We start from the raw sequence: 27024 nt of genomic DNA on the forward strand, positions 1-27024 counted from the left end.
ACAATCTCCGACAGCTTTGACCGTGTTTTGTTTTGTTATCAGTATCTCTGCCTAGAGAAGTAATTAAAAAACGTTTGGGGATGTGAGACGGCATTGACTTTTTCCGATTGAGCTTTTGGAGGAATTTAACTTTTCGGGGGGAACAATGGCGAGGTATTTGGTGAAAATGTCTCTTGCCATACTTTTCCTTGGATTTTTTATGTTCACTTTAGCAGCCGTAAATGCTGAACAAGAGCAAGAAGTAGATAAAGAAGAGGAGGAAAGTACATGTCAAGGGGCTTTCGACTTGTATTTTGTGCTTGACAAGTAAGTTACTATCTAAATGCCATATTTATTATTATACTGCATAGACTAAATAAACCCAGGGTACCGTTATATTGAGATGCCAAGCCTCCCTGGTTACACACATATGTTAATAGCATAACCTACACTGTTCAAGCTAAATAAAAAGTTTAAATAAAAACGTTTTAGTGTTTTTACAACGTTGCAGACTGCTAATGCACTTACAAAGAATTTGTAATGCAAATCCACTATTCCAGCTGTTACAGCTGTTTTTGTAAAGACTTCTCCCAGAATCTAAATAGGCTGCTCACAAATTAACTTGATGAATTCATTTTTCACCTCATTAAGTCATTACTGAACAGACAGTAGTGTGTGTGTGGTGATGCAGGAGGAGGCTGACTCTGGGTAGAGTCAGGTGAATAAGCAATGATCATCTACTTCTCTGTATCTTTTTTTCTTCCTCTGTCCTAATGGGGGAAGCATGTCTGTGCATGCCCTCAGGTATCTTTACAAGGTCCACTACTTCCTTTTTCACATTATAGAATGGGGTATAAGACACAGTCTGTACTGCCTGTACATGACTACAACTAACATTCAGGAGTATAGTTTTCATAGTGACCATGCATTTCCTCCTTTCCACCCACATAGGAGAAATCTTTGTGGTTCCAACATCTTACTCTAGACCAGCAGCAGGCCTCTCTCACTGTCCCAGGAGAAAAAAGTAGACTATACAGACCTTTCTGTCCTGCTATAGCCTAAGCCTAGCCGCTTTATGTAATAGATCAGATCAGATTTGAGCATATTTTATATAGAATTTCATATACAAACACAACTCATAGAAGATGTATGATTAAACCTTGATATATGTCTATGTCTACAAACTTGTGTGGCCCTGGATGTGGATGTTGGTGAGATTCCTGACTTCAAACAACCGAATGCTCATTAGTGACATCCCCTCATCCCTCAGGCCTGAGCTGTTTATTAGATGCACAGACCATATTCTGGTTAAGATTAAGTTAACAGGATGTGTGGAGGTTAACAGGACACAGCCCTTTGTACAGTAGCTTGGCTACTGGGTCATGTTTAGGGTCTGGAGTTTTTCCTGAGCAGACCTGAGCTGGAAAAACTCTGGGCGTTATTTACTGTATATCCTACAGGACCAGGTTTTTTTTTCTCCAGGCCAGGTCAGAGAAAAACTCCTGACTCTTGTCATGCTGCATAGGGCTACAACTAGGCTACTACAACTTGGTCTCAAGTTTCTTAGAATATTAGTCCTGTAGGCTTCACGACTAGTTTATGGAAAAATCTCCCTCAGCCAAGTGCACTGAATAAAGGAAAATGGACTATGTGGATATCATGAATCATTACTGTCAGGGTCCAAATGGATGGTGGATCAAAGAGAACCAACTCAAAGCTATCCCTATGTTGTGGTGTACTATAGGCCTACTGAGGTATGAGTTTGTGCTGAATCAAACTGGTAGGCCCTATCCTGCTGTTTTATAAGGAACACAACACAAAGGGATTGTTTTAGGCAAGTTTCTATCACCACAGACCGGTACTGACGCCAAATGTTCTGCATAATAAAAATCCTCAAAACACACTCCCTACCACTGTAGCTAATTCTCATCAGATGGTATGGGGAAACACCCTAGTTTTACTTTTGGTCTGCTAAAATCACTTCCTTGTCCTCACTTAGACTAGTTGTCACTGCCACACCTGCATTTACCACTTGTAGGACGCAAAAACACTGGCCCATGGGACATTCACTGTTTATAGGGAACAGGATGATGACGCTAGAAGCTCTGATGCTTTAGAGGATTTCCACAGCTGTACTGTATGTCTTGACCTCCTTGGCATTGATATCAGGGTCGTTCCATATTATTTCGATCACTTTCTGAATGATTTGAACAAAACCCTCCATACATGTTTACCCGTGGTGGAAGGGGTCAGAAAGTGACTTTTCTGTTTCTGTCAAAACATTCAGGAGATAGAGGTGCTCAAAGTTTGACCCATTTTGCATACCCCACCCTACCATTAGATATCCATGTCTTCATCACTGAAAAAGATAAACAGTTGAGTATGATATCATTTGAAAGCTTACAAACAGGGTTGTCAAAGTATTTTATAATTTATTGAAAAAAAAGTTTTTTAAATACAAATTTTACTTTTCTTAACCTATAAAGCCAATTATCTAAAAACATGTAAACTCAGATTTGTTCATGTTCATATACAGTATGTTTTAGCTTAGACCCTATTTTGCATCATCAGAGTTCTTTGTGTTGTGCCCACCATTGGTTGAGACTTGGCATGCTCTTGAATACAGGGTGGGTGTCAGTCATGTTTTGGTTGATAAATGTACTAAATTGAAATTTCAACTTTCAAATGGTAGGCTACCACAAAGATGGTTGAATGTTCACACATCAGATAATGTTTTTTTTTGCAGGGTATTTTATTAGGATCCCCATTAGCCGATGCCAATGGCGACAGCTAGTCTTAATGTGGATTTGAGTGGGAATATCTGTTGTTTTAAATTATACTGTCAATCTTCCATAGGAAACCTATTGAAATCATAGAAATACAGATACTAGATTAGACATTCCCATTCAAGTTGACATTCGACGGTGGGTGGACCGGCGGCCATCTTTTTGGTTGTAATTGGAAGTTAAAATTGAAATTACCAGCTAAATTGCAGTGACCTGAAGGGATAGGTCCATTCTATTACTTCTGTTTCTATGATTGAAATGACACTCACCCTGTATTCAAGAGTATGCTGTGTCTCAACCAATGGCAGGCACAACACAAACACCTCATATTATGTAAATTAGGGTCTAAGGTACAACATATGCGAAAATGAGACAAATCTGAATTTACAAATTTTTACATAATTGCTGTTGGTTAAAATATTGCATAATTGTTCATATATAACAAAACATCTCAATAAATTATAAAATTGTTTGACAACTCTGTTTGTAAGCTTTCAAATGATATCAAACTCAACCGTTTATCTTTTTCAGTGATGAAGACATGGAGGTCTAATGGTAGGGTGGGGTATGTAAAATGGGTAAACTTTGAGCACCTCCAGCTCCTAAATATTTTGCCATTCAGGTCCAAAATGTCACTTTCGGACCACTTCTACCATGGGCAAACATGTATGGAAGGTTCCGTTCAAATCAAAAAGGGTGCGGTCAGAAAGTGATTGAATTCATATGGAACGACCCAACACTGATCAAACGATGGGGAAAAATGGAAACAGTTATGTTTGGCACTTGTGTTTTCCCAATGGTAGCTGCATATTGCAGCCATTTGTTCCTCCTTTTCAAGTCTTCATCATTCTTGTTCTTCTCACAGGCCAACATTGAATTTGGGTGTTAAGTCATGATAATTTAAAAGTCCAAGCCAACCAGACTACAGCTGAAGTCTATAAATAATTTAAATACAGTATGTCAAAACCTTCTCATTGTGGAATGTGCTTTTTTATCTCTTCAGGACCATGGTGCTGCTTTGGCCTCCATAAAGCGCCAGAAGTAGCCTTTGGCACATGTGTTTTGCAGGAGTAAATGCCTTGTTAAATGTTATCATACCGTCTAGTATTCCCAGCGTGTTGAGGGACCCGAGCCAGACAGACATTTTAAAGGGGTTGAATGGCAGTCATTTATTTAGAGAAGAAAATGTTGCACCCAGAGAAAAATGTAAAAAGAAGAAAGAGAGGAGAGAGAGAGACAAAATATCCAAGAAAAAGAGGGAGTAAGAGAGAGAAAAGATAGATTGCAGATGGGGCCTAGACACAGCAAGTAGGCCTCAAGCTAAAAGTAGGTTAGTGGTTTCTCTGTACAAATCCCTATGCATAGTCAGTTAAATTGGAGTAAGATTATTGGTTGCAGACTGGGGTGGAATGTGACACTAGCTTCATGGTGTTGGATTTTCCTCTCAACACGCGTGAGAGCAGAGCCCATCGCCTTTACTGAGCGCCTGGTCTGACGGAGCTTTTTCCCACATGTAATCGGCTAGACCCATGGCCCAGACTGACTGAACCCTCTCTCTCTGTCTGTTTGTCTCACTCACTCTCTCTCTCTCTCTCTGACTCACTTCATTTTGCTGGTTCTAGCAGTGCATTTTCACATAGTCAGCAGAAAGAAAGGCTTGATTTTAAAATAAAATATATTTACTCCGGGTCGTCCAGGCTTTTATGTGTTTAAAAGAATGAATGCTTTCTCTCTCTGACATCTAGCACAGTCCTGCACAGTCCTGGCATGGTCTGCTTAGCGTTGCTAGATGGTGCATGTTGCCTCCCCGAGTGCCCTGAGGTGTTTGGAAACAGTACAGCTACAGCCATCAAATCAAATGCTCTAGAAAACTAGAGACATAGTTGTTGCTTATGGCCTTGAGACCATAGCCTGTCAAGCCGGGTGTACACTACATGGTTTTGGCCCCAATTTAGCAGCCCCAGACAAGTTTTTGAGATCGGAGACAAAATCCCCATGTCGTTGCACGCGGCCGTCACCGTCGCTCGTTTAATGTGAGCGGGTCAGAGACGCAATCTGAGGGATACCGATCCCGTTTTTGAGCAGTCCCAGATGTCCAGATATTTTCAAACATGTTTGATGGGCACAAAATCTGCAATGTTCTTTTTTTATTAGAAACAAGTCAGTTAAGAACAAGTTCTTATTTACAATGACGGCCTACTACGGCCAAACCCGGATGACGCTGGGCCAATTGTGCGCCGCCCTACGGGACCCCCAATCACGGCCGGATTGTGATACAGCCTGGAATCAAACCAGGGTCTGTAGTGACACCCCTAGCACTGAGATGCAGTGCCTTAGACCGCTGCACCACTTAGACCGCTGCACCACTTAGACCGCTGCACCACTTAGGAGCTGTTGTAGCTCTTGTAGTGTGAGAAATGCAACAACAAGATTTGAGAATGGTGATCAGAAATAGCCAATGAGAGCTCTCCAGAGAAGGAGCCAGTGAGATGATGACGTTGTATCGCATCACCCAGAATGTGTACTCTCGAGCAGGAGCGATGACCACTACTAGTACGCGTTTGTACTTGCCAAAGTGTCAAATCGTTACAGCTCTGACAAGCTCTTTACGCACAATGTTATTCAATTCAAAATGTATTGGCTAGATATTTGAACTCTGTATGGCAAGCGTGAATATTTGACTGAAAACGTTTATGAAGCTGCTTTGAGCCACAGCTCGTTCTAGCTATCTAATCACATCACATCCTTGTTTTAGCGAGACAGCGTTGGATTCGAGAATCATCACGACCAAGTGAAGAATCTTGTAGTGTGTGACCCCCCGGTCTGTGCCACATCGTTTAGTGGGCGCACCACTACGTTGGCAAGACAAAAAACTACAGGAAAGACGTGTAGTGTCGGCCTGGCATAAGTCATCTTGTTTAGTCTTTTGTCTGTTACTCCCAGGACAGTTTTCAAGGAGTTGGTTAGAGCACTGACCTCACCAGTCCCTCGAGTTTGATGTTGCTGAACTATTTTGGCCTCTGTCATCTGTTTGGGCTGACAGACAAGGAACTGGACTGAAGATCTTCGGTGGATATTTTCTGCTTCCCCCAGCAGATAAAAAGCCAACACGTTGTTTTAATTATCCCAGTCTTCCTAATGTTACCCCGATCTCTCTCTCTCTCTCGCTTTCGCTTTCTCTCTCTCTCTCTCGCTCTCTCTCTCATATATAAGTATAGTCAGAGGATCTATCAATTGTATAACACACTAGGGAAAGGAAACATATAGTCAGTCATTTTATGACATAATCTCCAACTCCTGTCATCAAGGGCTCAATCATTTTAGTCAACAAAGCTGTTGAAGCTTGTGTTAACAACTTCCAAAACATTTTACATCGACAAAACTTTGAGCTGTAATGGTTTGACTCAGTTAGATCAAAGAAGAAGTACCACAAACATTTTCATCAAGGATCTTACAAGAAAATAGCCCACTTCCTTTCCTAATGCTGTTTATACAGGTGAGGAAACTGCAAGCTAGGCCCCAATCCCACAACTGCCTGGTACCTCAGAAAACAGTCTTGTCCAACACAAATAATATCCATCGTGATGCAAAAAATGTCCAAGGCGGGAGTTCTTAGCTTAACCCGTCTTAGAAAAACACTGAAACGCTATCCCTATATGACTGTCGAGTACATGAAAGAAGCCATTTTGAGTTGCAGTATTTTCCCCTTGTAATGAAACAAACTGCATCTCTGACACACTGGCTCTTCCCTCAGGTCAGGGCAGTCCAACTGTGTGTATTCAAGCCGCGTCAGATGAACACTGTTTATTCAGCACATTTGTTGAATGAGACGTTAGCTGACCTCCCCCACAAGTATTATTTGGGTAAGGTTTGTTTAGTTTGAAAAGTCTTGGCCCCACAGGGTGCATTGCTTCAGATGAATGCAATGCCTTGATGTGCTGAACAACCAGGAAGTTTGTTGGAGGAAAAAACAAGAACAACAGAGCTTATAAAGAATATACTCAACTCTCTATCTGCTAAGTATATCATGTCTGTTTATCCTACACAACGACAACAAAAATATACACCAGGAAACCAGTAAGGAGACTAAACTGGGAAACAAGTTAATGTTATGTCTGTCTCCAGATTATAACTATTACATGTGACATCCATGTGCGGCTTCGTCAGCAGCATTGTCCTATTTCAGGCTACTGCTTCATCCATCCGCTAACTGGACTGTGGTTTGGTTCAGTTCAATAAATTAGCTCATTTCCATGTGTTATATCCTTCAGCAAACGAGTCACCGCCACAACCCCCAGCCAGGTCCCTTCCTTCCATTCACACGTGGGTCTGAGAGGAAATGAAGCTCTTCGCTGTGGTCCCTCAGGGAGGCTCAGAGCTGTTTCCTCAGCCCCATGGGAGTTGAGCTGGGCAGTTTGCTAAATTAATTACTGGTCCTCAGATGTGTCCTAACCTACTTTCCTCCTTTTCCCTAATGCATGGAGTTAGTTTGTGTCAATGGAGATTTTCCATGACATTGTTAGGCCAGTCAGCTTAATAATAGTATCTCTGTTAGGATTGTGTGTTTACTTTATATGTTGCACACAATTTCTTTACTAGGAGGTGTTGGATAAACATATAGGAAATGTGTCAAGTGTGATTTTAAACAACAGTAATTAAAATGATAAGTATTCCTCTGTGTTCTCTCTTTCTAAGATCTGGCAGTGTCAAAAACCACTGGATAGAAATATACTCCTTTGTGGAGCATCTAGCTGAAAAGTTTATCAGGTAAGAGAAAGTATTTTCAATATCATTTATTTTTTACATTGATTGAGAGATGTATATTGGGCCTATATGAATCCTACGTACATGTACATCTCCTGAAGAAAATATCACTTTTACTTTCTTTATGTGACACCAAATGTTTGCATATACTGGTAAAGTTACCAGGTTGTTAATAGGGCTGCATGATATGGGCAAGAAATCGAATTGATTTTTCAACCAAATATTGCGATTTGACTTGCAATATAGATCAAACAAAACACTTGAGTGAACTATTGGAATCATAGAAATAGAATGATTATTCTAATTCTGTGGTTGGTGTTGTTTGGCATGACAACAAATGAAAAAGCCAGGTAAGAGTTATGACAGGTGTGATGCGTGATTTGAAGGAGTCAGGCGCAGGAGGGTAAATCACAGTATACAGTTTATTCCGTAATCCAGCGTAACCAGTCCAGTGCGCAAAACGGGCGCACTGGAACAAACATGCACACTGAGAAAATACCCCGGCAATGCAAAATACTGAGCTCCAGCAGGAGATGTAGACCACTACACCGCGACCAAGCATGTCCCGAAACACCTCGTTCACAAAGGACTGGAAGATGGATGGAGCATTCATCAAACCGTAGGGCATCACCAGGTATTCATAATGCCCTGTGGTTGTGCTAAATGCTGTCATCCACTCATCCCCCTCTCGGACACGCACCAGGTTGTACGCACTCCGGAGATCTAATTTGGTGAAGAAGCGGACCCTATACATTGACTCAATCACTGAAGGAATTAGGGGGAGAGGATAACTAAATCGTATTGTCTCCTTGTTCAGGGATCGATAATCAATGCATGGGCGCAGAACGCCGTCTTTCTTCTTCACAAAAAATAAACTTGAGGAGGCGGGTGAAGTGGAGGGACGTATAAACCCCTTGCACAGGGACTCGGTGACGTATGTTTCCATAGCCTCCATTTCAGCCTGTGACAGGGGATACACATGACTCCTGGGAGGAACAGCGTCTACCCGGAGGTTTATCGCACAATCCCCCGCCCGATGTGGTGGTAATTTGGCTGCCTGCGTTTTGGATAACGCGTACGCCAAATCGAGGTATTCGGGGGGAATGTGCACGGTAGAGGTACTGTCTGGACTTTCCACCGTGGTTGCACCAACGGAAACACAGAGACACCTACCCTGACACTCTCGCGACCACCCCGTGAGAACTGTCTGTGGCCATGAGAATGTGGGGTTGTGGAGTGCTAACCAAGGGATACCTAGTACCACAGGGAAAGCAGGAGACTCAATGATAAAAAACGTGACTTGCTCGCAATGAGTCTCGTGGATAACCATGGTGATTGGTGCGGTAACTTCCCTAACAAACCCGGACCCTAGTGGTCGATTATCAAGTGCTCTGATGGGGAGTGGAATGGATAGGGGAACCAATGAAATGCCTAGACTGTGTGAGAATGCCCTGTCCATAAAGTTCCCAGCTGCGCCTGAATCGACTAGCGCCTTACACTTGGGAACTACAATGTGATCAGGAAAGTAGATGGGTAGGGTACAGTGCGCAGCAGAGGGCTCTGAACAAGTGTGAGTGTTCGATACCTGGGGTGATGCGAGAGTGCCCTGCCTGCCGCCTCCAGACCCAAAAGAACGCTGACGACATCGTGCGGTGTAATGTCCCTTCGTGCCACAAGAGTGACACTGGCGCTGTCGTCGGATCGCGACTCCACCCATCTCCATCAGCTCGTGATCCGAGTCGGCCGGGGTTGGAATCGGCAGACCCCCTCCAGGACGTCCTCTGGCCGCCAGCAGGTTGTCCAAACGGATGGCCATGTCCACCAGTTGCGTGAAGGACAACATGGTGTCCCGGCAGGCTAGCTCCCTTCGGACGTCCTCCTGCAGATGGCACCGGAAGTGGTCGATAAGGGCCCGCTCGTTCCACCCGGACCCAGATGCTAGAGTCCGAAACTCCAAGGCGAAGTCCTGCGCAGTCCTCGTCCCCTGCCTCAGGTGGACCAGCCGCTTGCCCGCCTCTCGACCTTCGGGCGGGTGATCGAAGACAGCCCGAAAGAGGCGAGCGAACTCTCCGTAGTTGTCCAACGCGGCTCCTCCTTTGTTCCAGACCGCGTTGGCCCACTCCAGGGCTTTCCCCGAGTGGCAGGAGACGAGGGCGGACACCTTCTCCCGCTCCGATGGGCCCAGGCTGATGCTGGAGAAGTAGAGCTCCAGTTGGAGGAGGAATCCCTGGCAGAGAGCAGCTGTCCCGTCGAACTCCCGTTGACTTTGTTGTAATGTTTGTCACTCAAATATCACATGAACACACATAAGACATGGCAAAATGTGTAGAATTACAGGAAATTAGCTTTAAAATGGCAACAAATAAAATATCCATCCCATGGCAAAATGTATAGAATTGCAGGAGATAAGCTTTAAACCTGCAGCAATTTCTCTCTGGCGACAAGATGGGTGTGAACAGTTTGTGTCATGAACAGTGCATTTGCCCATAGATGTTCCCCAATGCTGGAAGGTTGGTCTGAGTGATAAAGTTTGGGAACCCCTGATCTACACCACCACTGGTAGCAACCAGTATTAGAGCTAGTGCATTTAGCTAGCCAGTTAGCTAGTTAGAGATTAGCATTAGCTGTTAGCATTATTTTAGTCACATGCCTTAGACTTAGACTAACTAACTCGTGTTTTACAGAGAGCAAGATACACAAACTTATAGTATAATAGAGAAGACGTGGATTCCTATTTTGAAGTAACGTAGAAAACAGCATCATTTTTGTTTTGGAAGAATATATTGAGTGCATGAATTTCACAGCATGCTGAGAGAACAAACAGCATGGAGGAACTGTGTGCTGCTGCTTGAGTGACAGGGGGTGGTGCTTGGTGTGTGTGGCCTGGGAACTGGAAGCAAGCAGCCGCAGGAGGCAGCCTGTCTTGTTTGAGTAGTGTAAAGAGGGTTGCGGATAAATATTGTTATGCATTACATTTTTTATTGGATTTTATTCTAGTTGCACTGGTGCTCCCAAAATAAAACTCCAGATCGCACAGCAAAATATTTTGTCGCATATGCTTCTTACCAACCCACCGCTGTAATGGCATGTGTCATGAACATAATGGCAGGTCGAGAGGTTCAAGCTGGGAGACAAATTTGGACGTGACCAGACATCTAAAAGCCACTTCAGGCTGACTCCCCTTATGTCAGTAGCTAGTTTTCTACCTCAGTTTGGGTGGCATTGTTTTCCATCATCAACATAGTCTCAAAAACAACACCTGAAACCATGAAATTGAGTTTGAACATGCTGTAGTATTGCAGGCAACATGCTCACTTCAATGTATGTATTTGTCTGAAGAACGGGGTCCTGAATCCTGGCACATACACAAACAATAGGACAGAACTCACCACATGAGAGAATTCACAGACTTATGCTTAGATGCATGGACATCAGAGGAGGCTGGTAGGAGGGGAGCTATAGGTAGACGGGCTCATTGTAATGGCTGGAATGAAATCAATGGAAAGGAGTCAAACGTGGTTTCCATATGTTTGATGTGTTTGATACCATTCCATTTATTTTATTACAGCCATTATAATGTTCCCGTCCTCGTATAGCTCCTCCCAACAGCCTCCTCTGATGGACATGTTTTGGCGTAAGGTTTTTCTCATGCTAGGGACATTTTGACGTCAAAACACATCCTAGCATATCACAATAACTCAGTGAAATAAATGGTTTGGAGTGTGGTTCCTATTGTTTGTTGTTTGTTTATTGGTTGAGTTCAAACATAGTATGGCCTCTTTGAGGCTTGACAAAATGAAAATGGTTCCAAAAATGTACAGTATATCTAACCCTTTTGTTTGTGTGTTGTTTTACAGCCCCATGTTGAGAATGTCCTTTATTGTGTTCTCATCCAGAGGAACCACTCTCATGCAACTGACAGAAAACAGGTAAACTAAAATATTGGTTGTGTCCCAAATGGTACCCTATTCCCTTTATAGGGAATACGGTGCCATTTGGGATGCATCCATTGTCTTGTATGAGGACTTTGAAGTAGAAGAAAGTTCTGAAGCCCTCTAAACTTGTATCTATTTTACTCAGTAATTACATTTCAAGACCAGACAATGACATTTTCAATGATGTGATTTGTGATTGGTGTTGTTTGTCAGGGTGGAGATAAGAAAAGGATTGAATGTGTTGAGGAGAGAGATACCAGGTGGAGACACCTTCATGCACCTGGGCTTGGAAAGGGTACATATTTTACATTTACATTTTAGTCATTTAGCAGACGCTCTTATCCAGAGCCTGCTTCTGACGTGGTTCTTACTTTATCACGTTATTTACCTGTTTAACATATTTTTGTTTTAACATAAGAAGAACAATAATAATAATATTGTCTTCTGTTTTCAGGCAAATGAGCAGATACACCATGAAAACTTTGGTAAGCATACAATGACATTTGTCACTACATCTAGACCTAAATAAAAAAAATAACTCAATTTTTTCTGTACTTGGCAATGTTGAGTCATACCATTGATTGACCTCTCCGTTACAGGAACAGCAAGTGTTATCATTGCCTTGACGGATGGGGAGCTGAATGAACACCAACTCATCACTGCACAACAGGAGGTCGGCAAATAGGATTATAGCATTCACCTTCCTGTTGATGTAAAGGAAAGACATTGTAAAAACATGTTCTCTGGTGCTGATTCTTGTTTTTTTTACAACAGGCAGAGAGAAGCCGGTCTCTAGGAGCTATGGTGTACTGTGTTGGAGTAAAGGACTTCAACGAGACACAGGTAAGGATTTAGTTTGCAGTAAAACCGATGCATGTCCTGCTCCCCTGTGAAAACACATTTAGGAACCTGTTTTAAAAATTTAATTACATAATTACACTACTCACTCGATATTCTTTCACTACAATGGTTACAATATGTGCTATTTATTTTTAGTAACCCGTTTGTAGACTATGTATCCCATAACTGTATCAACCTACACATCTTGAACCTGAGCTTGCTTGTGAGGTTGATAGTGCTACTTATATAATATAATATGCCATTTAGCAGACGCTTTTATCCAAAGCGACTTACAGTCATGCGTGCATACATTTTTGTGTATGGGTGGTCCCGGGGATCGAACCCACTACCCTGGCGTTACAAGCGCCGTGCTCTACCAGCTGAGCTACAGAGGACCACTATATGCCAGGCTGCGCATTAATGATAGAGAAATTGGGCGATTTGACTAGCATGCAAACGATTAACATATTAGCTAAGAAGAATGTTTCAGAGTCATGCAGTGTTAAACTGGATTTGAAACCTGATTGGCCCTATGCATCATTTTACCACCTGGATTGACTTTCACTAAATGCCTGGGCTTAATATACTGTACTTCACCTGTCAAGGTACAGTAGTTTAGTTATCTGTCCAATGTTGTTTGTACATTAGGATTGTACCTGATTGTGCTTAGTGTGCCTATCATTGTACTGTTATTTCCCCCCTAACCTGGTCATGCATGTAGAGAAAGATGGAGCCATACACTCTTAGAAAAAAGGGTTCCAAAAGGTTTCTTCAGCTGACGCCATAGGATAACCGTTTTTGGTTCCAAGTAGAACCCTTTTTGGTTCTAGGTTGAACCCTTTTGAGTTCCATGTAGAGCTCTCTGTGGAAAGGGTTTTACATGGAACCAAAAAGGTTCTACCTGGAATCAAAAAGGGTTCTTCAAAGGGTTCTCCTATGGGGACAGCCGAAGAATCCTTTTAGATTCTAGATAGCACCTTTTTTCTAAGAGTATAGAGATACAATATAATTCTGTGGTTGGAGATCTTATTTCACTATTTCAAATCAAGTGTTCACTGAACTCTTCACTGAAGGGAATGGGTCATGATGTACATAATATGTGTATGTCTCTGGTTCCTGAGATGTGAGCCAAGAGGAAGCACTGAGACTGTGTAAATAAACCTGCTCTCTCCTTCCCCCTATAGCTGGCCACCATAGCAGACACCATCGAGCATGTGTTTCCTGTGATGGGCGGATTCGTAGCCCTGCGAGGAGTGATTGACTCGGTAAATAAACCCTGGACAGGAAGGAGAGACAGTCCTGTTTCATAAAACATACCTTCAAAGAAAGATAAAATAAAGATGAAAAGACAAAATAGACAAAGCTGTTGTAGTCTACAGTTACTGAATGTCTCAAATTTGATTTACCTGTCTATTTCGACACAGAATCCTCACAAGCTATGAGTTAATTTGAGCTAATATTAACCTAGTCAACTCAATTCATCTCCTTATTCTCCTTCTCCAGATCATCAAGAAGTCCTGTATTGAGATCTTAGCTGCAGAGCCCTCCAGTGTTTGTGCAGGAGGTGGGGTCCCTATAGGAACAAAGCAGATCAATGCCAGTCAATGCTAGTTCCCTGTCATTGCCTAAGTGCCAAGCTGGTGCCGGTGCCTTCCCTCTGACTGGGGCTCAGCTGGCTCGTATTCATTAGGGCACACCATAGTAAAACGTAGCAAACATTATGCAATGGAACACTTAAACAAGCGTTTCTTATTGGACATATTCAGGTAGTCCCTCCCTGTTTCAGTCCGTTTTTTTCTCAATTTGTTGTCTAGTAAATTATTATATGTAAGGTTTAGTTTATTGTCAGTCATAGTGTACAACATTGGCAGCTAAAAGCTGAATTGTAGTGTTCAGTCCATATGTAAATATAGCTAAATAAACAAATGAAGAAATCAAGGGAGTATCATTGTCACAGCCAGAGAGAAGCCTCATTTAGAGTGTCTCTAAATGAAATTTATGCTGGTCTGCCAAATGGAAGTCAATTTGATAAATGACGTTTCCTAAGCATTTTTTCTGTATTTTATTTAACCAATGTTATCAAGCCTATCTAGCTAATATTGTATGCAATCCAACATAATTGTGCAAGGTCTGATAGCCTATGATGTATGTATGTATCTCTGTACTATTTTTCAAAACTAAAGCTGTTGTCTTTTATTTCCAGAGAGTTTCCAGGTGGTGGTGAGAGGGAATGGTTTCCTTCATGCCAGGAATATAGAGCAGGTGTTGTGCAGCTTTAAAGTCAATGACACCCTCACAATTAGTGAGTACCTGGTTACATTTAAGCAATAAGGCCAAAGGGGGTGTGGTATATGGCCAATATACCATGGCTAAGGGCTTTTCGTAAGCACGACGCAACGCAGAGTGCCTGGATACAGCCCTTAGCCATGGTATATTGGCCATATACCACAAACCCCCAAGGTGCCTTATTGCTATTACAAACTGGTTACCAACGTAATTAGAGCAGTAAAAATAAAATGTTTTGTCATACCCATGGTATATGGTCTGATATACCACGACTGTCAGCCAATCAGTATTCAGGGCTCGAACCACCCAGTTTATAATTATGCTTAATACACTGTAGGCTTACCAGGTGTTTTTATACTAATGTGTATAATGTGTATTTTCAGCTGTAACATGCATGAAGTACTATAGGTGATTGAAGAAACTAAAGTTATTTAAGGAAACTGCTGACAAGAGTGTTGGGCTCTCTCCCTAGATGAGAAGCCTGTGGCTATCGAAGACACATTCCTGCTGTGTACAGCTCCGGTTATAGATGAAGTTGGGCAGTGAGTACCATTCTTAAATCAGTTTTTAAATGGTCAGAGCTATCACTGTTTTTCAGCACTGTAGGATGAGAGTGTGTTGCCTCTTAACCACATGTCTAGCCGATCACTCTCCAGCCCTCGCACATAAACACACGCACAGAGGGAGAGACCGAGAGAGAACCAGAAGAAGCCTGCCATGCATTAGGGTGTCTTTACGATCCCTGTCAGGGCCACATTCCACTCCTCCTCTATTCTCTCTATATGATGATGAGTTCACTCATTTAGAGCCTCATTGGTTAGAGCCCTGTGTATTCATAATGAGGAGTGTTACAGTTGCCCCTTAATCCTAACAACAGACACACCCATCATCAGCTGGCTTCGTTTCTAAATCAACAAACCACTTTAGAGCCCCTTTTTTTCTCTCCTCATTCCCCTAATCTCTCCCTTCCCTGCTTACCTCTCTCCTGTCCTCTCCTTTACCCTCACCCTGCCACAGTGACTCCTCTGTCTCTCTAACTCCCTTCCCTCTCTGCCAAATTTGTTCTCCTCTTCTGTCATCTTCTCTTCATCTGTAGTCATCTGGCAGTTAGCACCCCATGGTCAAATGTATCACCCTCCCCTCACACACAAGCACACACATACTCACATCTCTACAAAATGTGAACATGGCCCAAGTCCAACTGTCCATATTTTTCCTCTGATCGTTACTTCTTTAAGGGATAAGAAGCTGTTTGCTGGCGCTGAGGTATGCGTGCACATTAACTTAAACCACATACCCGACTCCAGACAGTCAAATCTGAAGAGGCTTATCAGTCAAAATGGCCTACTTCGCATACCCTCTTGATCAGTCTATGTGCTTTGCACCCCTAGAAAAAATGTGGGGAATTCAAAATGTTTTTTGTTTTTTTATCAAGGTTTGATATTTTCCAGGCTACCTGAGGTCACGTGTGTAGAATTGTTTTGCACCCAGATGAGAAAGATACTTGTGGTAGTTTTTGGAGATAGGAAGAAGAGATGTGATATGGGCATCAATTGTTTTTGATCGGGCAAGGTAAAACTTGTCTTGGCTGATAAAGGGGTTAACCAACTTTGATGCCAGTGCCGATGCCCTACTTAGTCTCAGACATGTAATAACATGTCTGAGCAATAATAGCTTGTTTGTTTGTTGGGCGCAAAGCTCTTTTTGTGTGGCGCCTTGGCACTGGACAACAGTGCCATTTTGACATTCAACTGTCTTGTCCAAGCAAGTCTTAACTAGCATAATTTGCTTCCATTTGGTGTATTCTGTATTGAAACCCTGTGGGTTTTTGTGTTTCAGGGTTGTTTATCTACAAGTGAGCATGAATGAAGGCCTGTCGTTCATCACTAGCTCTGTGCACATCACCACCACAGAGTGTGTAAGTATGGACTTCCAATCACATTACAACTACTACTCAAAAACTCACCAGAAATTGTCTTTTGTTGGGAAACAATTATTCCATTTCCAGATTTTTGCATTGAATCCTCTTTTTTTTTAATGCTGTTCTATCTGAATCTTTTTCTGTTTTTCATTTCTGCCTAATTGTTCCTCCTCCTCTTAATCTTGTTCCGGGGCCTGCCTTTTCTCTTCTCTACATTTTGTCAGAGGGCTCCTGTTTTGCTTGAGTACGTTTCCTTCTCTGCTCTATCTGGAGCCAAACCACGGGGGGGGGCTTCAGCAATGATTCACCCAAAAGCCCCCCAAAGCCCCCACGTCAGTGTGATTTTAACCAGCACTCCGCTCACCCACAAAATAAAGAAAGAAAAAAACACCACCACTTCTCATCCACAATCTATAGGCTCTAATATGAACCATATTGTCCCCTATTTAGATCTTGAGACCCCCTCCTCAACTTTTCTCATCTCTCTTCAGTCTTCCTGGTCTGTGTAATTGGAGGTCCTAACCCTGTCTTAACAATGACTTTTTTCTCCCCTGGCAGTTTGATGGTACCATCCTTCTCATCACCCTCCTGGTTCTTTTCCTGTTGATGGCAATGCTGTTCATGTGGTGGTTCTGGCCCCTCTGCTGCACTGTGGTAACCATAAAAAATTGGTTCAATATGATGGCAATTATGGGCCACATGTTATATTATACTGTATAGAGTAGACCCTTTAGCAGAGTAACTGCCATTTTAATGACTTACGTAATAACCTTTTAAAAGTAACCTGGTTCAATGTAATGAAAATATGTTCTAATTGTTTGTGTAAGGGTGTTACCAGAATATAATAGATATGACTGCAGTTTTGCAGTTCATTCTGATGATAAATACCAGGAAATGATAATGAACACCTGATGTGACCACTAGTCACTGTCATCAATTAATATTAATGTGACTTTCCACCCTGAACTTCCTGTCTAGGTGATCAAAGAGCCTCCTCCACCACCCCCTCCAGAGCCAGTAAGTCAGCCCTTGAAGACGCATTTTGCTTTTTTACATCCAAATCTCAATTTTGTTTTTGAGAAACTTAGCCCAACCAGCGAGTAACTTCCTAATCTCGTTGTGCAGTACATGAACAAATGCTCCAAAAACACCCAAATACATCCTTTTAGAAACAGAAAAGCTCTCAATATAGTGATGCAGGGCTTTAGACGTTGAACACATGACATTTTGTCATTCCGAACTTTATCCGCAATGTCATATTCAGTTTTGTTGTGACTCGAGCGATGCCGTCCATTCTAGCAGCAGGCTACACGGAGAATGGAACAGCTGGATAGGGGAAACAGCTTGAGTCGCACAAAAAAACTAAATTACAGTTACAGGCACCATAATTGCTCCCTGTGGGTGTATAAAGCAGACAAGACAACTTAGATTATCGAGGGTTTTACGCACATCCAAACTTTTTACAGGAGCTGGACAAAGATCCAATATAAAGAGAACTGGGGAATGGGGAACGTCCACTCACCATTATACTCCCAATTGTAATGTTTTATAAACAATATGGAACCATCTTACAGATCATATTTGAACTTTTCCAGAAATAGCAGACGGAATTCCATTGCATTCCAGCCATGTATATTCTCAACACAAACTCATGGACGGTGAATCTTTCTAATAAGTTTGGTTTTTAATCAAATTAAACTAAAAACAATCAATCGGTTTTTATTTATATTTCTAAATAGGATCGGGTCAGGAGCATGATATCATTACATTTTACATTTTAGTCATTTAGCAGACGCTCTTATCCAGAGCAACTTACAGTAGTGAGCGCATACATCTTCATATATGTTTTCGTACTGGTCCCCCGTGGAAATTGAACCCACAACCCTGATGTTGCAAGTGCCATGCTCTACCAACTGAGCCACATGGGACAATGTGACAGTTAGGTCCAACAGATGAAAGTGGAAGATGCAATTTTTTTACAAAATGATGAAGGAAAAACAATAAGCAGTCTGTTGTTATAGCTTGATGTTCCTAAACATTCTTCCTACAGTCACTCACACCTTTCATTCTATGGGCATCGCACATAGGCCTAATGAGGCCAAACATTTCACAGAAGGACAAAAATAATGTCCAATATAAAGAAAAAAGGGAATGTCTGTTGACAGTTTTGCTGCTCCTGATATTTTAATAAAACATTGGTTATAGGCTACTGATTAGGCTACTGTGAGCCTCTGTTGGCAAAATCGATGCCATAACCAATTGTGTTACCGCTAAGACCAGCTTTTGGTGAGTCTTAAATATCACCACTAGCTCTGCTTGAATTTGGGATATTAGCGCAGGTTTTTAAGGACACGCCTAAAATATTTTCACCCCTCCTACCTCAGCGCAAGCGAGCTAATATAAGACAGGTAAATTACCAACCTGGCTGGCATTTACAAGTCGAAATTGCCTAAGATTGTGATTTTGACAGTAGCTTCACCTTAACGCTACCTGAAAATAGAGCCCTAGGCCTATCTATCACTTGCTTGGAAGTTAATTATTTGCTCCCATCTTTTCTCTCTGCCAGGAATCAGATGATGAAGATGGCATGCCCAAGAAGAAGTGGCCCACCGTGGATGCATCCTACTATGGAGGAAGAGGAGTCGGAGGAATCAAAAGAATGGAGGTGAGGTGGATCTAATCAGCTGTTGACATTAGAGTTACACCCAACAGAAATGTCAATCTTTATCCTCCATATTTTCTCCCAAACACATGAAAGTTTGAACTTTATTCTAGACTCTACATCAACGCCTGTGTGTAGTATGTATTGTAGGCCCACTTCCACAGGTACAGTAGGTCATAACCCATCTTTGTTCCACTCCTACAGGTGCGCTGGGGAGGGAAGGGTTCAACTGAGGAGGGGGCTAAGCTGGAGAAGCCCAAGAACGCTGTGGTGAAAATGCCAGATCAGGAGTTTGAGCCGTACGAGCCCAAACCCAAGAAGGCCCACAACAGGAAGCCAGCCACAGACAGGAAGTGGTACACACCCATACAGGTAAAAACATTATCTTCTTCGCTTTCCTTTCTTTCTCAGACTAGTTTATACACTCTCTTCCTCTCTACCAATACATTTATAATAGGGTACTATGTGTAGTATGAAATAACATTTTGGCCATGAACACTTTACACAGCTAGCATTTTTGACAGTATTCACTATAGCCATGTCTCCCTCTCTTTGTCTGCAGGGTAAACTGGACGCCATTTGGGCCCTGTTTCGCCGTGGTTACGACCAGGTCTCTCTCATGCGGCCTCAGCCAGGAGATCATGTGAGTACTAAAGCCTTAAAAACACCATGGGAGCACCCTTCCCTAAAAAAATGCCCCTTCAGTGGCCGACACCTCACCTGTGCCAAGATTCATGATAAGGCAGAGCCCAAAACCTGCTTCAAATCAGCCGCTGCCATAAAAGGAAATAAAGAAGAGCTGTGGACGCGCTCCAGACAGATCCACTTTATGTTTTAAAAACCTCAACTTTAACTACTTTCTGATCGGGCACATGTTTTAACTGCCATGCTGACCCTTTGTATCAAAACGGAGATTGGAGTTTGGCTTGGAGTTGGTTGAAGGTAGTTTATGCTCTAGATATGCACTTGGAGGGCTGGGCTATCTGAGAGACTCTTTATCCCATAGCCCTCCTCTCCTTTCTTTCCTTCTAGAGCTGCAGCTAACCTGCTGAGGTGGCACCTCTCCAGGTGGCACCTCTCCATTCAATAACCCTTTTTAACTGGAATTCCACATTTAGAGTGTTCTCTCTGCCAAAAATATGAACTGAGAAGAAGTGAAGTACTGCCAGATAAGCTCTCAACAACGACACAGAAAATCAGCTTTCGACCGCAAAGAGGAACAATGATGCTAATGATAATGATTGGCAACCTTCAAATTTCAAGGATTTCTCCCGGCCAAATAGATGTCGATACTTTGTTCAAAGTAACGATCGCCACATGCAAAAGGTTACATGACACATTGCTTATTCCAGAGGAAGTGTTTCCGTCTCTCCGTGTAATGGCGTCGCCTACTCAAGTAATTTGCAGTCTCTTACGAAGGAGAAGAAAAATTCCCAGGAAGGCCTACTGGTACTGGTGTAATCTTTTTTTTTCTCAGGGGGAATGGAAACGAATACAAGGCAGGCGAGCTCTTTCCTTTCCTGTGTGAAGTGTTATCTGAGGAGAACCATTAAACTGTCTTACTGACTTTTCAGCATGTCTGTCCCCTGGGCCACGCTAGCTGATAACACAGCTCTTATCACTCACTCCCTCTCTCTCTTTCTCACACACAGACACATACACACACAGGCCAAATATTGGCGTTCACAGCACATTCACAGGCCTTGTGTGTTTCATTGGACCAATTTGGCCAAGGTCAGATCTGGATTCCTGACAGACATATTTCAGTCTGTTGCTGTGTTGCATTTTATCACCATGCAAATTGCTATGACAATGCCTGTATCCTGAATGGCACTATTTAGAGAAGCCTTGGCTGAAAGCCTTTACAGTACAATCCCTAGTTCCTTTGATTTCATCAGTCCACAATGGAGCTGCTATGTCCCATAGTCAATGCATCCTCTCTGAATACAACTCATGTAGCTATGTAACTCCATGACACTGAAAAACAGAAAGGCACCATCTGTTGCACTTTTCTTTCACATTCTCTTTAACCCTTCTGTCAGTCTTCTCCCTCCCTCCACACCCCTCCTCTTTCTCCATCTTCCTCTCCCACTCCACTATGGGATTCTCTGTGCTGGTTTTGGACACACAGACCCTCTCCCTGTTTGCTTAGTTTAGGTTGAGAGTGGTATAGTGCAGTATTGCGCGCACGTGTGTGTACTGTGGGCACAACCATACAGAGTATGATTATCATGCTTAGTCTGGTTTAGTCATCTCCCTCTCTCTCTCTGTGTATAGCCCTAGTCCTAACGCACTGGCTCACCGCTACATAGGACCTCAGCTATTTGTCTCCAACTACTCTCCAACTTCTCAGCGAGCTCCTACGTAAAACATCATGTGCTCGAGCAGATCGACTCCTGAGGTTAAATTATAGGCTTTGATTTAATGTCTCCCCTGACGGAGATTTGCACTGCGAAGGGCATGAGGTAATAGGCAGCGGAGACAACCGCGAGAGTCGTCTCAACCAGCGGGGCCACATGAAAACCCTACTGAAGCAGCCCAGGCTAGTCTGTTTTATGACATCTGGGTTTAATGGTAGACATTGGAAGAGGGAGGTTCGAAGGACAGTCTTTGTTTTGATTTTGTGTTGTACGTTTTTGGTTCAATGTCTCAAACCACACTGGATCAATGTTAAGTACTCGCGGAAAGGTAGCTGAAATTAACCTCTCAAAGGGTCTGCAGAGAATGTATACAGAGAATGAAAGGATATTAGATTTTATGTTCAACATCCCTCTCTTGTTCTCATCCTGTTATTGACTTGAAGGAATGTCAGAGACTTAGAGTGGATTTGAGGAGACAGAGTTTGGTTACCAGAGGATTTCGAGTTTTTTTCTCCTTGACGCATAATTTACAAGTCAGGACGAATGGAATGTGTCCTCGGTTGTTTTGGATTTTTTGCCAATGCGGCCACTCAGTGTGTGTGTGTTTGCAAGTGTTAAATGCCTCTACAGTCCTACAGTATACCCTTGTAAGTCCATGTCTGCCTATCTGCGTGGGGGAAGGAAAAAGGGTTACTGGGTTGTCTTTCCAGTAAGGGTATAAATCTGAGTTAGGCCATAAACCACGAGTTCACAGTAGGAGGCCACTGTGGTGGATGGTGGGGTTCAAACTATGGGGGGAAATACCTGTGGTGGATGGTGGGGGTTCAAACTATGGGGAGAAGTAGCTGTGGTGGATGGTGGGGGTTCAAACTATGGGGGGAAGTACCTGTGGTGGATGGTGGGGGTTCAAACTATGGGGGGAAGTACCTATGGTGGATGGTGGGGGTTCAAACTATGGGGGGAAGTAGCTGTGGTGGATGATGGGATTCAAACTATGGGGAGAAGTAGCTGTGGTGGATGGTGGAGTTCAAACCATTGGGGGGGGGGGGGGGAGGGGGAGTAGCTGTGGTGTGGATGGTGGGGGTCAAACTATGTGGGGAAGTAGCTGTGGTGGATGGTGGGGTTCAAACTATGGGGGAAAGTAGATGTGGTGGATGGTGGGGGTTCAAACTATGGGGGGAAGTACCTGTGGTGGATGGTGGGGGTTCAAACTATGGGGAGAAGTAGCTGTGGTGGATGATGGGGTTCAAACTATGGGGGGAAGTAGCTGTGGTGGATGGTGGGGTTCAAACTATGGGGGGAAGTAGCTGTGGTGGATGGTGGGGTTCAAACTATGGGGAGAAGTAGCTGTGGTGGATGATGGGGTTCAAACTATGGGGAGAAGTAGCTGTGGTGGATGGTGGGGTTCAAACTATGGGGAGAAGTAGCTGTGGTGGATGGTGGGGTTCAAACTATGGAGAGAAGTAGCTGTGGTGGATGGTGGAGTTCAAACTATGGGGGGGGGGGGAGTAGCTGTGTTGTGGATGGTGGGGGTCAAACTATGTGGGGAAGTAGCTGTGGTGGATGGTGGGGTTCAAACTATGGGGGGAAGTAGATGTGGTGGATTGTGGGGTTCAAACTATGGGGAGAAGTAGCTGTGGTAGATGGTGGGGTTCAAACTATGGGGAGAAGTAGCTGTGGTGGATGGTGGGGGTTCACACTATGGGGAGAAGCAGCTGTGGTGGATGGAGGGGTTCAAACTATGGGGGGAAGTAGCTGTGGTGGATGGTGGGGGTTCACGCTATGGGGGGAAGTAGATGTGGTGGATGGTGGGGTTCAAACTATGGGGGGAAGTAGCTGTGGTGGATGGTGGGGTTCAAAAAATGGGGAGAAGTAGCTGTGGTGGATGGTGGGGTTCAAACTATGGGGAGAAGTAGCTGTGGTGGATGGTGGGGGTTCAAACTATGGGGAGAAGTAGCTGTGGTGGATGGTGGGGTTCAAACTATGGGGAGAAGTAGCTGTGGTGGATGGTGGTGGTTCAAACTATGGGGGGAAGTAGCTGTGGTGGATGGTGGTGTTCAAACTATGGGGGGAAGTAGCTGTGGTGGATGGTGGGGGTTCAAACTATGGGGAGAAGTAGCTGTGGTGGATGGTGGGGGTTCAAACTATGGGGAGAAGTAGCTGTGGTGGATGGTGGGGTTCAAACTATGGGGAGAAGTAGCTGTGGTGGATGATGGGGTTCAAACTATGGGGAGAAGTAGCTGTGGTGGATGGTGGGGTTCAAACTATGGGGAGAAGTAGCTGTGGTGGATGATGGGGTTCAAACTATGGGGAGAAGTAGCTGTGGTGGATGGTGGGGTTCAATCTATGGGGGGAAGTAGCTGTGGTGGATGGTAGGGTTCAAACTATGGGGCGAAGTAGCTGTGGTGGATGAGAATATAACTTATTTGCCTCAAGAACTCAGATCTCCCCCCTACCAATCCCCTGTCTTTCTCTCTCCCCCCCCTTTCTCTACTTTTCTCTCTCTCATTCTCCATATGGTGCTATAAACAACATGGAGTTTTTGGAAAGCAGCCAGTTTTCATTTGTAACAGTACATAGGAACAGAACATTCGACTGGGAAGAGGGGTTAGGGGAGTCACAGCAGGGGCTGATGGGTAACCGTCCACCCAGCTGGCCCTGGTTGGAACAGACAGAAAGGGTAGTGACCGTCCCATGACCATGGGGTCAGCTTGGGTCAGAGGCGTTAGCCTAGACGGGAGTAAGACACGTGTACTGTACGTGGGAGGGGGGCTGGATCATGTCAGGAGGGAGGTAAAATGTAACCTGAGTCTTTACTGTAGCTTAATGGGGTCCTGTATACCTCCTGACTTTTAGGACATTGATCACCATGTAATCTGATGTTACTGTCTCTTTCCCCCAGGGTCGATGCATCAACTTCACCCGGGTGAAGGACGAGGCAGCAGCAGCAGCCGCCAAGGCACCTCCCCGGGCCCATAGCCCCCCTCCTCCTGCTTCGGACTACCGTCCCCTGATCAGCCCCACTACAGCGCCGCCACCACAGACCAGCCCGCCCCCACGAGCGCCGCCTGTCAGCCAGTTACCCCCGGGGCCACCCCCCTCCCGCACCCCCCCAGGGCCCCCCTGCCCCCCTCCCACACGCCCCCCACCCTGCCCCAACAACAGACCATGAGAGCAAATTAGGGACCCCACTCCAATAAAGCAATAGTCCACATTGCCAAAGATGCTCCCTCAACCAAAAATAAACATAGTATTTATTGGAGTTGGGGTGAAATTAGCAGGAGACATTATGGTTTGTTGCTGGACAGCAAAATATGTAGTCATAGAAAGAAACATACTGCAATGGATGAAATTATTTTATCAACTACTGAGTATCCTATGATGATTAGTGGCAAGGTGACAGTAGAGTAAGACTGTGTGAATTTGTGTAACTTTAGTCATCTCTGAGTCGATTTACTTTCAACCACAAGGATTGGATTTTGCTATCAAACCAAGCTAGATGATGTAGAATTTGGAGCTTTTTGCATCTCTCTTTTGTACATTTTGACATGTATCTTTTTACATCTCTCTTTTGGAAATTGGAAGATTTGAAAGGGGTCATTTTATAGGGGGTAAACAAAACATGGCACTGGTTTGATTAAGTTTAATATTTGTTTCTCATGTCCAAATAAATTTACACAGACTGAGAAAGCCAGATTTAGTCTATGTGGGTTAGTCCATATTCCGTTTGAGGAACCCATTTTAATTACTCCCATTTGGTAGTGTTGCCGGAAGCCATAAGTGGATAAGCATAAGTGGACACATATGGACTGAACACGTAAGATTTCTGCTTATACAGTATACTCTCTCAGGATAGGAGCTCATGCTGTGCCAAAAATGAGGCACACAAACACCTTGATATTTTTTTTTACATCCCCTGATTGAGTTAGTTGATAATCATACGTAGGCAGAGCGTAAGAGATGTGTTAGCGTAAACATTTTGCATTTTTAAACACTTTGTTGGTGGTTAACCCAGGTTTATCTAAGTTGATATCGGTATTTGTGCACATTGAATGCAGTTCAGATATAGCATACATTTCTTTTAATTTTTAATCACTTTTGAACCATGAACCTCTCAAACAAAACAGCTAAAGTCAGGTCATTGGCTCTCATCAAGTTTTTACAGTCCCAAAACTGTACTTTACTTTTATACATTGTATTGTTTACCTTTTCTTTTTTTATTGAATCACAATCACATTGCAACTGCAGGGCAGTTCACCGCATCTCTAATTTATTAACCCCAAAGACCTAGAGGAGCGTACTTGAATACGACAAAGGTGTCTGCTGACAAAGACGGACACTGTGCACGTAAACAAACAACTATTCACGCAACTTCATATGGCAGTGTTTCTCAACCCCATTGGTCTATAGTCCGGCACTAGGTCATGGAATATTGCCTTCCTAAGTGCAACTGTCCTGTATCAAAAGGCACATGAAATTTCAGTGATTTGTCCATGAACCAACACTGATTGAATCAAGCCCTCAAAGGAGGAAGACCATAGCATGCCAGTCCTTGGTACAGACAGAGGTTGAGGAATACTATTATATGCTTATCACACTCAGTACCTTTCAGAATTTTTCTACTTAGATTTTCCTACTCTCTTTGTATAATGTACTTCATTCGATTATGTCCTATAATACCATTGAGTTACTATATTCCGTTGATTTTTTGTAGCACTGCTGAAAGCTGTTCAGGATGATGATGATTAAGAGAGGTGCATGCATTTAGTTTGTTTTTATCGGTACGACACAAATAAAGCTCGATGGCACCCAAGTGTAATAATGTACAACTTCTGCTTTTTGACAATGATGAACATCCTCCATTTGTATGACTGGATTGATGGCTCTTTATTTGAACATCACCCCACTCAAGCAATGGCATGGTAAGAGGAGTGAGCAACAACGTTATATGGAACTCATTGTTATGTAGTCCCTTGTGCGTTTTTATCTCTATGCTTCAGAATGATCATCAGGACCATTGTGGAGCTGTGTTCTCCTGAGAAAAAGCTCTGAGACGCTAAACCAGGGGTGTCAAACTCATTTTGCCCCTGGGACCGCATTCGGTCTTCAACGAGGTCCGGAGGGCCGCACTGAAAATGTTTTATATATCCTTGCAGTTAAAATTGGCAAAAAATTGTCCTCTATCCATAGTTTTTAGAATTTTCTATGCTCCCTGTCTGTATAGCTTTCATTTCAGTGATTATTAGCACGCTGCTCCATTATAATTTCAACACTATTTCAATTTTGTTTTAGTGATTTTAAAGTATAAAATGGCGCGCTGGCCATATTTTTGACACCCCTGCGCTAAATGTTAACCATTGTTTTACATGTTAACCATTGTTTTTCATGTAATAATGGTAGTACTGAAACAAATATGGAAAGATGTATTAAGATTATCTTTTTTTACATGTTTTCTTTTTACAGTATTAATAAAGGTTGACATCCAAGCTTT

The 27024-nt window shown here is 43.2% G+C and overlaps 1 protein-coding gene across 1 annotated transcript; it reads left to right on the plus strand.

Moving 5' to 3' along the window:
- Window positions 1–27024, plus strand: LOC311100820 (anthrax toxin receptor 1-like). The gene is made up of 18 exons (XM_084141790.1): window positions 1–306; window positions 7461–7532; window positions 11387–11458; window positions 11678–11759; window positions 11919–11949; window positions 12064–12137; window positions 12239–12307; window positions 13489–13569; window positions 13808–13868; window positions 14508–14606; window positions 15063–15132; window positions 16430–16508; window positions 17070–17165; window positions 17490–17528; window positions 19078–19176; window positions 19378–19545; window positions 19736–19816; window positions 24436–27024. Exons 1-18 carry the CDS (start codon window positions 146–148, stop codon window positions 24703–24705), a joined length of 1704 nt encoding a protein of 567 aa, XP_083997916.1. The 5' UTR covers window positions 1–145; the 3' UTR covers window positions 24706–27024.

The sequence above is a fragment of the Coregonus lavaretus genome (assembly GCF_964263955.1).
Source record: "Coregonus lavaretus genome assembly, chromosome: 25".
In the NCBI taxonomy this organism is placed as follows: Eukaryota; Metazoa; Chordata; class Actinopteri; order Salmoniformes; family Salmonidae; genus Coregonus; species Coregonus lavaretus.

What these genes read in the sequence shown, in the direction of transcription:
- LOC311100820 (XM_084141790.1), top strand. Translation starts at nt 146, where the DNA reads ATGGCGAGGTATTTGGTGAAAATGTCTCTTGCCATACTTTTCCTTGGA. An exon ending in TCATCACTGCACAACAGGAG is followed by an intron (nt 12,138 to 12,238) that starts GTCGGCAAATAG and finishes TTTTTACAACAG; the next exon opens with GCAGAGAGAAGCCGGTCTCT. An exon ending in CAATGACACCCTCACAATTA is followed by an intron (nt 14,607 to 15,062) that starts GTGAGTACCTGG and finishes CTCTCTCCCTAG; the next exon opens with ATGAGAAGCCTGTGGCTATC.